A 12,431-nucleotide genomic window follows, 5' to 3' on the forward strand; every position below is an offset into this window, starting at 1 on the left:
AAAGGAAAGACCATTAACAACGACTATTACATAGCGTTATTAGGCCGTTTGAAGGGCGAAATCGGCGGAAAACGGCCGCATTTGAGGAAAAAGAAAGTGCTGCTTCACCAAGACAATGCACCGTGTTACAAGTCAGTGAAAACGATGGCAAAAATCCTTCGAATTGGCTTCCTCATCCACCGTATTCTCCAGATCTGCCTCCCAGCGGCTATTGATGACTATGCTCGCTGGGAAGAAATTTTCGTCGAATGAAGAGATGATCGCCGAAACTGAGGCCTATTTTGAAGCAAAGGGGAAATCGTATTACAATAACGGTATCGAAAAGTTGGAGGGTCGCTGTAATCAGTGTATCACCCTTGAAGGAAATTAAATATTATATTATATTATATAATTCTAATATAAATAATATTATAATATTAAATATTATATTCTATTATATTTCTTTTGATTTTAAAAAAGTCGGTACGTCGGTAACAAGTTTGATTATTTTTTACATTTTAGTAAGTTCCTTATTTATTTTTTGAAGTCGGTTAAATTTTTTGTTAAAAGTATTTTATTTTCTTCTTTTTAGTGTTAGATATTTACTCAATAAATTACACAGTTATTTTATTTAGTATTACAATGGGTAGGCCAAGTAAAAAATGCAACCCGTATGAAGAAAAATAGGAATAAAGAAACAATTATTGAAAATAAGGAACGCTTCAAGCCCCAGGGTACGCTAGCTAGCCTAAGTGATTTGACAAATGGTCTAACTAAACTAGAACAACAAAAAGTTATTGTCCCCGCCAGGAATCGAACCCGCGACCCCTGTTTGGGAGCTGAACACTCTAGCCATTAAAAACAGTTGTCTACAATATTTCTACGAGGTCTTATATGCTATAGTTAGTGCTTAAAAAACAAACTGAATGGCTTTTGCACTGAAAGATTTCGGATTTTCCGTCACATCAGCTCAGCAATAACATTATACACATGTATCTGATTATTTTAGATAAAAAATAAATGAAAACTGTGTACTTGCCTTTAAAATTTGAAGGCTTTCTTCGATATACCCCCCTTCCTCCCATCAGATCTTGACTTGGTTCCAATGGGACCACCTCGGAACAGCACTCTTTCGAATAAAAAGAGGATTTTGAAAATCGGTCCACAATTGACGAAGAAATCGGCGAACATACATTCAAAAAGTATATATACAGCCGATCACAGAACCTCCTCCTTTTTCGAAGTCGGCTAATAAAATTGCAAATTAAGATTGTACTAGTAATATCTAATGTAAGTTGTAATTTAAAACAAAAATCTCCCACAAAGCTTTTTAGCTGGCTTTGATAAAAGACGATAACATTAATTGAGACAATTCCCACAACCCCCCTCCTCCCACGCTATCGCACAGGTGTATGGTGTTACACCTTATCTTATAGTTACGCACAGTTGTGATTTTTAATAATCCTGATTGTGTGATAATCCTGACAGTCGGTCGTGGCGCACACCTGATGATATCGCCGATCGCGGTTAGAACAGTTCGCAGGCCCCAATGCCTTTTAAAAGTTACATCTCGAATAGCGTATCGTGCCTGAGTTTGGTCAAGGAACAGTCTCATCTCAGTAAAAAAATACAGATCGGTAAGTTGATTGACTCACGTGACCAGGGGTGCAGCCCGTTGAGTCATCTGGTTCCTTGTCGAGCTGTGTGTTTTCCGATTAATTATCGGTTTCGACGACGTCAGAAGACCGGTTTCCGAAGCTGAATTAATTTAGTATGTATTGGCAATTATCCGCCGCTATAATTCGACTTTTGTCCGTCGCTAAAACGGTGCTGAACTCACTTTGTTCGTTGTGTGGAAAGTATATAAAGTAGTACTTGATAATTTAACCTTCGCTTGCTGGCGCTTTGGTTTATGGTGCCGACGAAATAAATGCCGAGAACTCGAATCTTTTGCTAGCTATGAGGGTGATGTGAAAAATGCTCGGTCAGGCAATGTTCTATTACGAATCATTAATGATTCGGGACGGGTATTAATTATACACACATCGCTGGTCTTTTGCATAATTTTTGAACAGCTTCGAGACGATCTACAACGCCCTCAACTTAATGTTCTTCTGTTCTACATGCTAGGCCTTGGCTCTTGTATGGACGTGAATCATATATTTAACATTTTCCACACTCTCTTCTTTGACTTCAACACGCTTGATCTGGGAGGCTGTTAGAAAATAAGTTATGACATAAAAAGGAGTTCAAAACACAAAAACTATTGTTCTACTTTTTTAAATTATTCTATTTTATTTTATTGAAAGAAGGGACCATTCACCCTTAAACACATGGTTGCGATTCCTCGAGTCCATAGCTAGAGCCGTAACAATTACATAATATAACACCTCCTTGGTAAATAAACGACCACAGGGATGTACGTGGCTATTGTCCTGTCTGGGCAGCTTGTAGTTGTAAAATTATTTTTCAGTGTCGTCTGTATCTTTATCAGCCAGTTTGTCTTGGTAACTCCTAATTTCAATCGTTTACGAATTAGAAACTAAACTACTGCAATCCTGCTCTGGTGACCTTACACCCTGAACTGTGCTGCTTGTGCTGGGAATCTTGTCTAGAGATGTTTCTTGCTGGTAATAGTTTATGGATCTTTGAAGACCTTCAATACACCTTTTGTGATCTTACAGCTACAACTACCTTTGCCCGAACTCCATTTTACTACTTTCGTTTCGAGTAACTGCGGAACAATTGCTAATTCAACATTAACTTGTCTTTTTCTCTTGATAATTAATTTGCTTCTGAGGGTTTTTAACAAACCCAACGACTATCTCGACGTCAGCGGTTCTTTAGGTCCGTAGCCAGGACCATAATAGTTGTGTGATAAAACAAATATTCATCTACTTCATAACTTCATCATTGGATGCGAAACGTTTCCCAGTAACAATTTTCTTAAAGTTTTAGAACTGGTGGAAGTCTGAGGGTGCCAAATCAGAGGAATAGGGGCGATGACCGATAAAATCGTACCCCAAATCCCGTAGCTTTCGTATGGCCAGGGCGACCTTGTGTTCATGTGCGTTATCCTGGTGAATTTGGTTTCTTCTTCAAACCTCTTCTTGTGAATTTTAGCTGATTAACAAGATTTAAGTATAAGGTTTAGTATTCGTTTAAAATTGTTCTGTCTTATTCAAGATAATCAATAAATAGGATCTCTTTCGCATCCAAAAGCACGCTGGTCGTGATCTTTGACGCTGAAGCAACAGCTTCTGACGGTTTGTTTCATTTCTTACATTTTGTGGCGGTCCCATAGTGCTAAATCGCAGTATAAAATCGGCCGTAACCCTATTTAAACGATCCAAAGTCATTTTCGCATTTTCTTTTCATCGGTGTCCATCTTGCCCAGAGCTTTCCCAATAACGATAGTTTTCGGTATGGTTGTGACTGCGAGAGACGTGCGAACATAGAAGGAATAAAGTCCCCATAAATTTTTGTCATCTTCGAATGAATTGCCTTAGGGGTTAATCCATCCAAAACCATGTCTTCTGCAGATATTCGCGTGGGCAAACTGCTTTAGAGAAGAAGCTAGAACTTACAGGCAGGAAAGACACATTTTTGCTGATTGGAACTCCATCTCTGTACCAGGCCGAGAACTTTTCACTTTACCCCTGTGTGATTGACTCATTGCACTTTTGATTGAGCCATATAACGTTTAAATTTTATTTGAGTATAAATATTTTGATTTTTTTACAGAAGTATAACATAACAAAACAAAAAGGAAAGCGAAAGAACATATAATTCAACATTGATGTAAAAGATAATATAATTTAACTTTAAAAAATTATTAGTAGTTAGTAGTAAAATTAACAGTCCGTTACATAGACATGTACTTTTCATACACTTGCAGTATTCATATATCCTATGTTTATTCATACTCATATACTCATTTTCACATATTTTTCAACACCATACATACCCATATTTTAATAGAATAGTAAATATATTATTATAATATATTTTTTTGCAGAATAATAGCCAGAATACTAAATAGTTTACAACATATTCAAAATTAGCAAATAAACATAATCAAATTTATGTTATCGAAACAAACATACAGCAAATAAACCAACCGTATACTACATTTATTTTGCTGCTGTCTCAGAATTTGCCGCTACCTTCCTTTTTATATTTTTCTACACAGACCTCCCCTACCACCGTATTCACTCACTACAACCTATTCTGGTCGAGTAGCATCTTTACTCCTTAGGGGTCGTTCATTAATTACGTGATATTTTTAGCAACCCTTTTACCAATACATTTTACCCCCTAGCCAAGCTAATGCGTATTTTTTTAATACAAGGCATCTTAAAAATTGTCAGAATATTATCTTTAAATACAGATATATTCGAATTTAATATGATACTAATTAGTTTGGTATCCCACTTCTCTTTTGACATTTCGTTAATAATATAGTTAAACTAGCATTAATTAAGACTATAATTAAAGTCCTGATTTGCTTGATACTAGCCATACATTTTATTTGACTCATCATGAACAATGTTGATTTTCTGTTTACATTCTCTATATTTACTTTTGCCACTTTTATCAGCAGTATTTAATTTTTCGTATTATAGTTTAAATGATTACATATTATCTGAAATATTTTTTTCACTATTCATAGTTAATACACATGTTTATCTTATTTCCGATTAAATTGGCTTCAGTAAGACATATATAAAAGGAAATTGATGATTCATAAAATATGCATTTAAAATTCAAATTGGCACGATCCATTTAACATTTCTCCAAGACAAAAACATCTGCTTTCATTTTATATTGTTTGTGATCCTTTTTTTGGGTGTGATTAAACTTGTAATAAAGTAAATATAAAATGTTTATGATATATGGTTATAGTGATTAATTAGTTACTTATAATATATGTTTACTTAATAAATTATCATAAATACCAGATATGTTAATGTCAGGTTTTTGCTTCGACAAATGAATATCGAAAAACAATTTACATCAGCATAATTACTTTTAATAAAGTCTCTATTTATTTTTAGGTTGATTTAAACGTTAATATCGCTTGTCTTTATATCTAAACATGAATGCAAAGCATGAATAGAATCGAGAACATCCATTATGGGATGTAGCAGTTCTTGACAGCATGAATATATTGAACAGTAACTGTATAACACTACGTAAATAGTCTCATATCAATACGAAAATACAATTGATAAAAAAACGAATACACGAAACAGTTTACGTCACAATACAAATGCAATATAACTTATTAGTGACATTACACCCTGATAATTATACCAAATAATCGTTACAATTAAAAAAACACTGGAGGGATATTTACAATATCTATTACAAATCAAGTTGTCGTTTATCAGAAACATCTAGTTACATAACAATTGTAAATTTGCTGTAGTACTATAATTGATTATATCATAACCTGATTTTAATAATATTTTAATTTTTAGCAAGTGAGTTGTTGCAATATTTTCATTGTAATTCGATCATTGTGTAGAAGGAATGTTGGAATTAAAATAGCATTTAACAAATTAATTTACTATATTTACATTATGGATCACGCTTTTTTGCGTGCTTTAATTAATTTTCAAAAATAACTATCCCACTTGATATAATACGATTTAAATTTGTCTCTCGTTAACTAATGGACGATCCACAAACAAATCTATTATAATGTTATTTAATCTCGTATACTTACATATCATTAAAATGACGTCAATAACGTGTCCTTTTTAATTGTAACGATGTTTTATTCGTTTATAGGAATCCAACATGCTGTGGGTGGCTTGGCTTCGAAACCCGAAAGAGATCTTCTCATGCAGGACTTTATGACAGTCGAGACCACTAATTTTCCTGCTGAAGGTTCCAATCACACTCCGGCCCATCACTATTCCGATTTTAAGTACAAAAACTACGCTCCTATTGCTTTCAGATACTTTAGGGATCTTTTTGGTATTCAGCCTGATGATTTCTTGGTACGAATTATTTTTAATTAAAAAAGTGATTTTAACTGATAGATTTATATGTTCTTGTTAATATTCTAAATTGTGATTTCAGATGTCCATGTGTGATTCCCCTATGAGGGAACTTTCCAACCCAGGTGCTAGCGGATCCATATTTTATTTAACAAGTGATGATGAATTTATAATTAAAACCGTGCAACATAAGGAAGGTGAATTTTTACAGAAGCTACTGCCTGGTGAGTTACATTTTAATAGTATCACCTTTTGGTGGAATTTTTATAGATGTGATTAAGGGACTTGTTATTTACTTTTTATATTTGCAGGTTATTATATGAATCTTAACCAAAACCCTAGAACGTTATTACCGAAATTCTTTGGTCTATATTGTTACCAATGTAATAGTAAAAATGTGAGATTAGTTATTATGAATAATCTATTACCTAGTAATGTACAAATGCATCAAAAGTATGATCTTAAAGGAAGTACATATAAAAGAAAGGTAAGCTTGCTTATATTTTAGGTCTAAACATTGTCGTCTTTCAATAATTATATACAAGACAAAATACAAAATAAATATAATTTTGAAAATCATTCTTAACAAATATATTGACTCATTCTTCATTTTACATACTACTGTTTGTCTTTTATTGTTAAGATTACAAAGCAGGAATAAAAATCTCTGTTGTAGGAATTAAAACAACATATAAAATTTAGAAATGATAGTAAATACCTCTAATATTCAAAATTTAGACAATATTTATGTCAACAGATCCAACAGCAGACAAAAAACGAATACGAATTTAACAGATTGCTACAACAACTATTATAACAATATTTATATGTTTTCTTTTAGGCGTCAAAAGCTGAAAGACAAAAACGGTCACCTACATACAAAGATTTAGATTTCATGGAACATCATCCTGAAGGTATACTTATGGAGTCGGATACGTACAATGCCTTAGTTAAAACGATACAACGAGACTGTCGAGTTTTAGAAAGTTTTAAAATTATGGACTACAGTTTACTTTTGGCAATACATAACTTAGATCAAGCGCAAAGAGAGAAAATGGTATGTTTGTGTCTTATATTGTTTCATTTCTATCTTTTCACTTCTATTAATCGCAATTAATAGGAAAAGAAATCGCAAACGAACCTTGAATATATTCCTCAAGATGGCGATGCTGGCGGGCCTAGCAGTTTATTTTTGCAAGAAGAACGTGACCGAGAAAAGGATGACAGAATTGGTGCTGCTGCTTTAAACAGAAGCCGTTCTATCAACAGGCAAAGATTGGTAGCACACTCTACAGCAATGGAAAGCATACAGGCCGAATCTGAACCCATCGACGAAGATGATGACACGCCGTGAGTTTCTGTAAAGTACTGATTATGTGACGGTATGATATCTTATATTTCTCTCACTAGACCTGGAGGAATACCCGCACGAAATACAAAAGGAGAACGACTTCTTCTATTCATTGGTATTATTGATATTTTGCAAAGTTACAGACTAAAGAAAAAGTTGGAGCATACTTGGAAATCTATGATACATGATGGGGTAAATTAATTTTAAAATGGAGAACATAACACTAAAACTACATATGTTTTTATATTGATTGTTTCAGGATACCGTCTCTGTTCACAGACCGAGTTTTTATGCTCAACGTTTTCAGAAGTTTATGGCTGAAAAAGTGTTTAAAAAAATTCCATCACGTAAGTATTCAATTGTATATGTTTCTTCATATGTCATATTTAATGTGATGGGTGTTCTTTGCAATGAATCTGTCAATGTTTGAGAGAAAACATGATAGAGTTTAAGCATCTCCATATATCGACGTATTTACAAGAGTGTCTATCATGTTTCCTAATATGCCACCCATAAATGTAATCAGTAGTGTATTACATGTATTACCGAGAAATTAGAATCCTCTTAATAATTAAAATAAAGCCGAGCGCTAGATAAACAAAAAATATTTTAAATAATTATTGGATTAAAAACTCTGAATAAAAAATTATATATTTTAATCTAGCAAAATATTCATTGTAATTATTTGTCATAATATTTGTCTGAACCATTTTATAATGTATAAATCGTAAACTCCCTAAAAAAAACATGTTGTTCTTGCACATCGAAACATTTTAAATCATTTTATAGCCAGTTTGATAAAACACCACAGTATTATCTTAAGCACCATTTGCGTCAACAGTTTATTATTATGCCTTCTAAATGCCTTGATGTGTATAGATCAATATCACTATATCTCCAACTATATCCTAATCAAAGAGAAATTTACCCTAACGTAAATGTGATAGTAATTGTTGTATTTGGGTAGTTTTTCTGATTTTTGTGTGTGTTTTCAATGCTTCGTTGTAGTGGACATGCCCGAAATAAAGGGCAACCATCGTAAATTCCGCACCCTGGTAACAAGCTACATAGGTAAAGTTATTGACACATTGTTAAATTTTTTGTTCAGTTTGGTAAACTTTTCGCACATATTCCTACGTTCGCTTTTTGCCCACACGTTATTTCAAACGTTTACACCACATACTCCGATGTTGTGTGCTTCAGCAACATACAAGGTCTTTCAGATAACACTTCACATAATATAACTGATGCATCCTATATGTATAGATTATGTATTTGAATCTGAGCAGTTATGTTTTATTTTCACTTGTTATCGTTCAGGTATGTGATATTTAATTTTTACTGATTGTTGTATATAAAGGAGTTGTCTCAAATATATCATTCAGGTGTAAATAAACATCCATAAAAAACACGTTGTTCTGAAACACCTTGTACTGTTTTCTTTTAAACTGTTTCTGTTCCGTGAATAAAATACATACCTCGACTTTTTTTAATTTTGAGTAAAACTTTTATTGCCGACATTAACCCAGGTAATTCTCTGTATTGTATTGGGTGTTTTATTTGTTTTGTGTTGCCTTTCGACTATTTTGTATTCGCAGCGTTGTCCAACTGGTTTTCCCCATCTTGTTGACAATGAATATGTCATAATTTATTATTTATATTGAGGAGGAGCACTCCATATTAATAACAACAAATAATACACTATCGTTCAATAAGTTTAATTACTTGTTTTAATTTAAAATGGAAATTTGTTGAGTAGAAAATAAACCCATATGGAGAAACGTGATGGGTATGGTGATATATGCAAGAAAGATGAGGAATGATAAGCTAAAAATAAAAACAATTTTAACATTTTTATCAGAACTGTAAGTATTATGTTTTTGTTTCAGTGGACTATTGTAAAAATTCTTGACTTTTGAACGATAGTATATTAAACCAGCTATATTTTATTATTTATTTGCAATATTTCATATTCTAGGTGTTTGTAAATGATGTCTTGGAAATTAATAAATGTCGTCGATTGACTCTATTTTGTTACATTTAAATCATATAACGAGATTTTTTTAACGAGAGAAAGTTAAGAGGTCATCATTTCAAAGGCATCGTTTAGTAAACTAATAAATCGACGGTTTTAAATTTGCTTTTACACTATTTTTATATGATCTTATTGACTTATATTTTGTTAAACAATGAGAGATAAACGGCTTATTTCTTGGATGTTGTTTCAGCCCTGAAACATTCGCCATCGAAACGAAAATCTCTTTCAAAACCGTTACGCCACGAAGAATTAATGGAAAATAGTGAGTATGACTTTCCTAGCTTGCTAAAATTCTTGTTAATTTCCCAACAATTACTCGTTATGCTAGAGAATACTTTTACCGTTGGTATAACTAATGCTCAGTGCTTAGCATCTAACTCAAATTATTCAGTTATATATTGTAGTAATTCAGTTTATGCTTCAAAACATCACTATTGCAGTTAACATACAAACAAGAATTCTAATAAAAAAATACCAGGGATGGGCCAATAAAACAAAAATAATTTTTAAGTTTCTACATTTATTGTATTACCTTCAAAATAGGCGTCTTCTGAAACTTTATACTTATGCTAACGAATAATCCAATAATAAAATATTTTTTAAACGCATTTGCCGAAATTGACTTCAGTTTATGCCGTGGGTTCTGTTTTGACTTCTATTGACTAAAAATGAGAGAAATCCAAATAATTTTTTTAAATACTTCTTACAACGCATTTGCAATGCTTTGCTAAATGTTTTTATCTATTATAAAAACCATAAAACATACTTAAAGTGAATTGACAGAATGAAGTACTGTAAATGCAAAAAGAATATAGACAATAAAACCTTTAAGCTCGCTTCTTACATGGTCAATTCCTGGTACTTTTTTTTATATTGTAAATTGTAATTAGTCTCTCTAGATCTTTGTAGTTCCTACAATCGAATATTATTATTGCAAATTTAATATTTTTTAAATTAAATTACCTAGCATTACTTAGTTTTTTTTATCAATACCCCTATATATAATATACATTATATCTTGTCCATGTTTGTATCATCTTAGATCTTATTTTACTAGACCATGCATTGAGCCTTCTTAAATTGTATGATAAATAATTGTATATAATATAGTATTTTATTGGGAGTATACATTTGAATAAAATAGATGGGCATTTAATATCACAAAAATATTCCAAATTATATAAGAAAATGTTCCTTTTATCAATTTTGTTAATGGATTATTTTCATTCTCATTTTAATTTGTTTGTTATTGTAAGCTGTTGTTTTTCGCTTTACACCATACATACATCCGCTTTTCGTTGCTTAAATACGAATTGATTAGTCTTGCTAACAAAACACATTATGAATTATGCAGCTAGTGCGCCTGCGCAGACTGCTACTAGCCAGCAAAACGGAACAAAAGCCGGTGAGTGCTTCAGTGGTACCAGTAGTCACGCGTTGTGTTGTTATACGAGGGTATATCGCTTGGCTCGAGAGTTAATAATAAAAATATAAATCCTTGTTCTATATAAAAAAAACAACTATGCTTTATGTACGACAACAATATAAACTGTATAAAATTCTTGATATAATGTCCTAATATTAGCACATATTGAACATTATAAATCCTAATTTGCATCTAGATATATCCTCGTTCGAGCTCAGAGCTTCTGTGATCATATAAAAACTATAGAACATCTGACTTATATCAATATTCTTTTTTCAATGCCGCCGCTATGGAACCCGTTAAATTTTTCCATTCCCGTGTTGCAGCAAGTCCGATAGATAGTATACCTGTAACTAAGACTGTCCCCTTCACCCATCAGCCCTCCGTTACCACAGCCCCATCTTCCACTACCCCCATCACCCCTCCTTACTCGACTTCCACGCCAGTGATGTCGCCACCGGCGTCATATCCGGCAGTTCTAGTGGGGTCCAAACAAAAAGTCCCACCGCCGGTGCCTCCCAGAGGCACGCCCAAGAGCAAGAAAGACGGAAAAGGTGCGCAAGAATTTTGTAAACCGTCCGAGGTTGAGTTTTGCTCCACGCAGTCGATGTGTTCGACACACGCTTGTAGTGATAGGTGCAGTTGTAGTAGTAAAGTGGTTGTTTATTTAGATGAGAGTTTGAATGTTATCAAGTCGAATGTAACACACCATCGCTCCTATAGGATACTGACCTATAAGGATATCAAGAAATTTGGAGACGCTTATTGTAGTAACGAGATATTTGTGTAAGATTATTTTTCCATTAACATATACCTTTGCAAGCTTTACGGAGTTTGTAAAATTTGAGCAAATGTTAACTCCCTCATTAGAACTTATCGCTTTCACTTTAGAAACTCAACACTTCGACTGAAAAATGAAATATGTATTTATTTTAAAACCTCTTGATGGAGATCTTTAGAAATTGCAAGATATACTATCGATTCGGATTAGTATTCAACATTTCATTTTTGTACTAAAAATATTATATGTCAATTAACCTTTGAAATTCTTTTGTTTCCTTAAATAGTAGTATCTGTGTTGCTTGACCATGTTGAATTGCTTCCTATACATTGTTTACAGGTAGGCGATGTAATCAATACAAATTCAGCCTCAGATGAAAGAAGATTGCGTTATTTGTATTTTTGCTTAGAGAGTGCATTGTTTGTGTTTTTGTCTAGTGTTTATATTTGATTTATTACTTACCCAGTACACTACACATCATTATTCATATACATTTTCTTTTTTTAATACTAAAAGTGGTTTACATGTGTACATCGACTCTAACTCAAAATGAAGTGTTTCCTTGTACAAACACCTAATGTTCCTGTTTTGATGTTAAATTTAGTGGCTAGAATGTAGTGCATTGCTTATATCTGCAGGTGTAGTGCCAAGCTGCTGCAGCACACCTCCCCCCACATATTCAGAAGGCCTGGATCGTAGCGAAGCTGGTTCGACTGTTGGTTCAGTGTCGGGACAGGCTTCCTCTGCTCGGGCGGCCAGACCTCATCACTACCAAGCCCATCATCATATGATAATTAAAAACTACAAGGATGATTCCATTAGGTGAGTCCTGACCGCGCCCTGTATAT

General features: G+C 33.2%; 1 protein-coding gene across 33 annotated transcripts in view; it reads left to right on the plus strand.

The window, feature by feature from the left end:
• The window catches only part of PIP5K59B (Phosphatidylinositol 4-phosphate 5-kinase 59B), a 46,922-nt gene that overhangs the window by 28,945 nt on the left and 5,546 nt on the right, over positions 1-12,431 (plus strand). For 13 of the 33 annotated variants that reach the window (XR_013006815.1, XM_076411472.1, XM_076411483.1 and 10 more), the window contains exons 4-15: positions 5,776-5,987; positions 6,070-6,211; positions 6,299-6,474; positions 6,829-7,044; positions 7,108-7,337; positions 7,398-7,530; positions 7,598-7,685; positions 8,347-8,409; positions 9,567-9,638; positions 10,731-10,781; positions 11,129-11,356; positions 12,222-12,405. Coding sequence is in view for 31 of the 33 variants with exons in the window: in XM_076411472.1 (XP_076267587.1) it covers positions 5,776-5,987; positions 6,070-6,211; positions 6,299-6,474; positions 6,829-7,044; positions 7,108-7,337; positions 7,398-7,530; positions 7,598-7,685; positions 8,347-8,409; positions 9,567-9,638; positions 10,731-10,781; positions 11,129-11,356; positions 12,222-12,405 (1,795 nt within the window). In the remaining 2 variants the exon portion in view is untranslated. The remainder of the gene's footprint in view (positions 1-5,775; positions 5,988-6,069; positions 6,212-6,298; positions 6,475-6,828; positions 7,045-7,107; positions 7,338-7,397; positions 7,531-7,597; positions 7,686-8,346; positions 8,410-9,566; positions 9,639-10,730; positions 10,782-11,128; positions 11,357-12,221; positions 12,406-12,431) is intronic. The other 20 variants (XR_013006816.1, XM_076411500.1, XM_076411503.1 and 17 more) reach the window with 5 other exon arrangements.

Source organism: Rhynchophorus ferrugineus, unplaced genomic scaffold (genome assembly GCF_030347505.1).
Source record: "Rhynchophorus ferrugineus isolate W39M unplaced genomic scaffold, kcgeb_rfMv2 rfM8, whole genome shotgun sequence".
NCBI classification, from domain to species: domain Eukaryota; kingdom Metazoa; phylum Arthropoda; class Insecta; order Coleoptera; family Curculionidae; genus Rhynchophorus; species Rhynchophorus ferrugineus.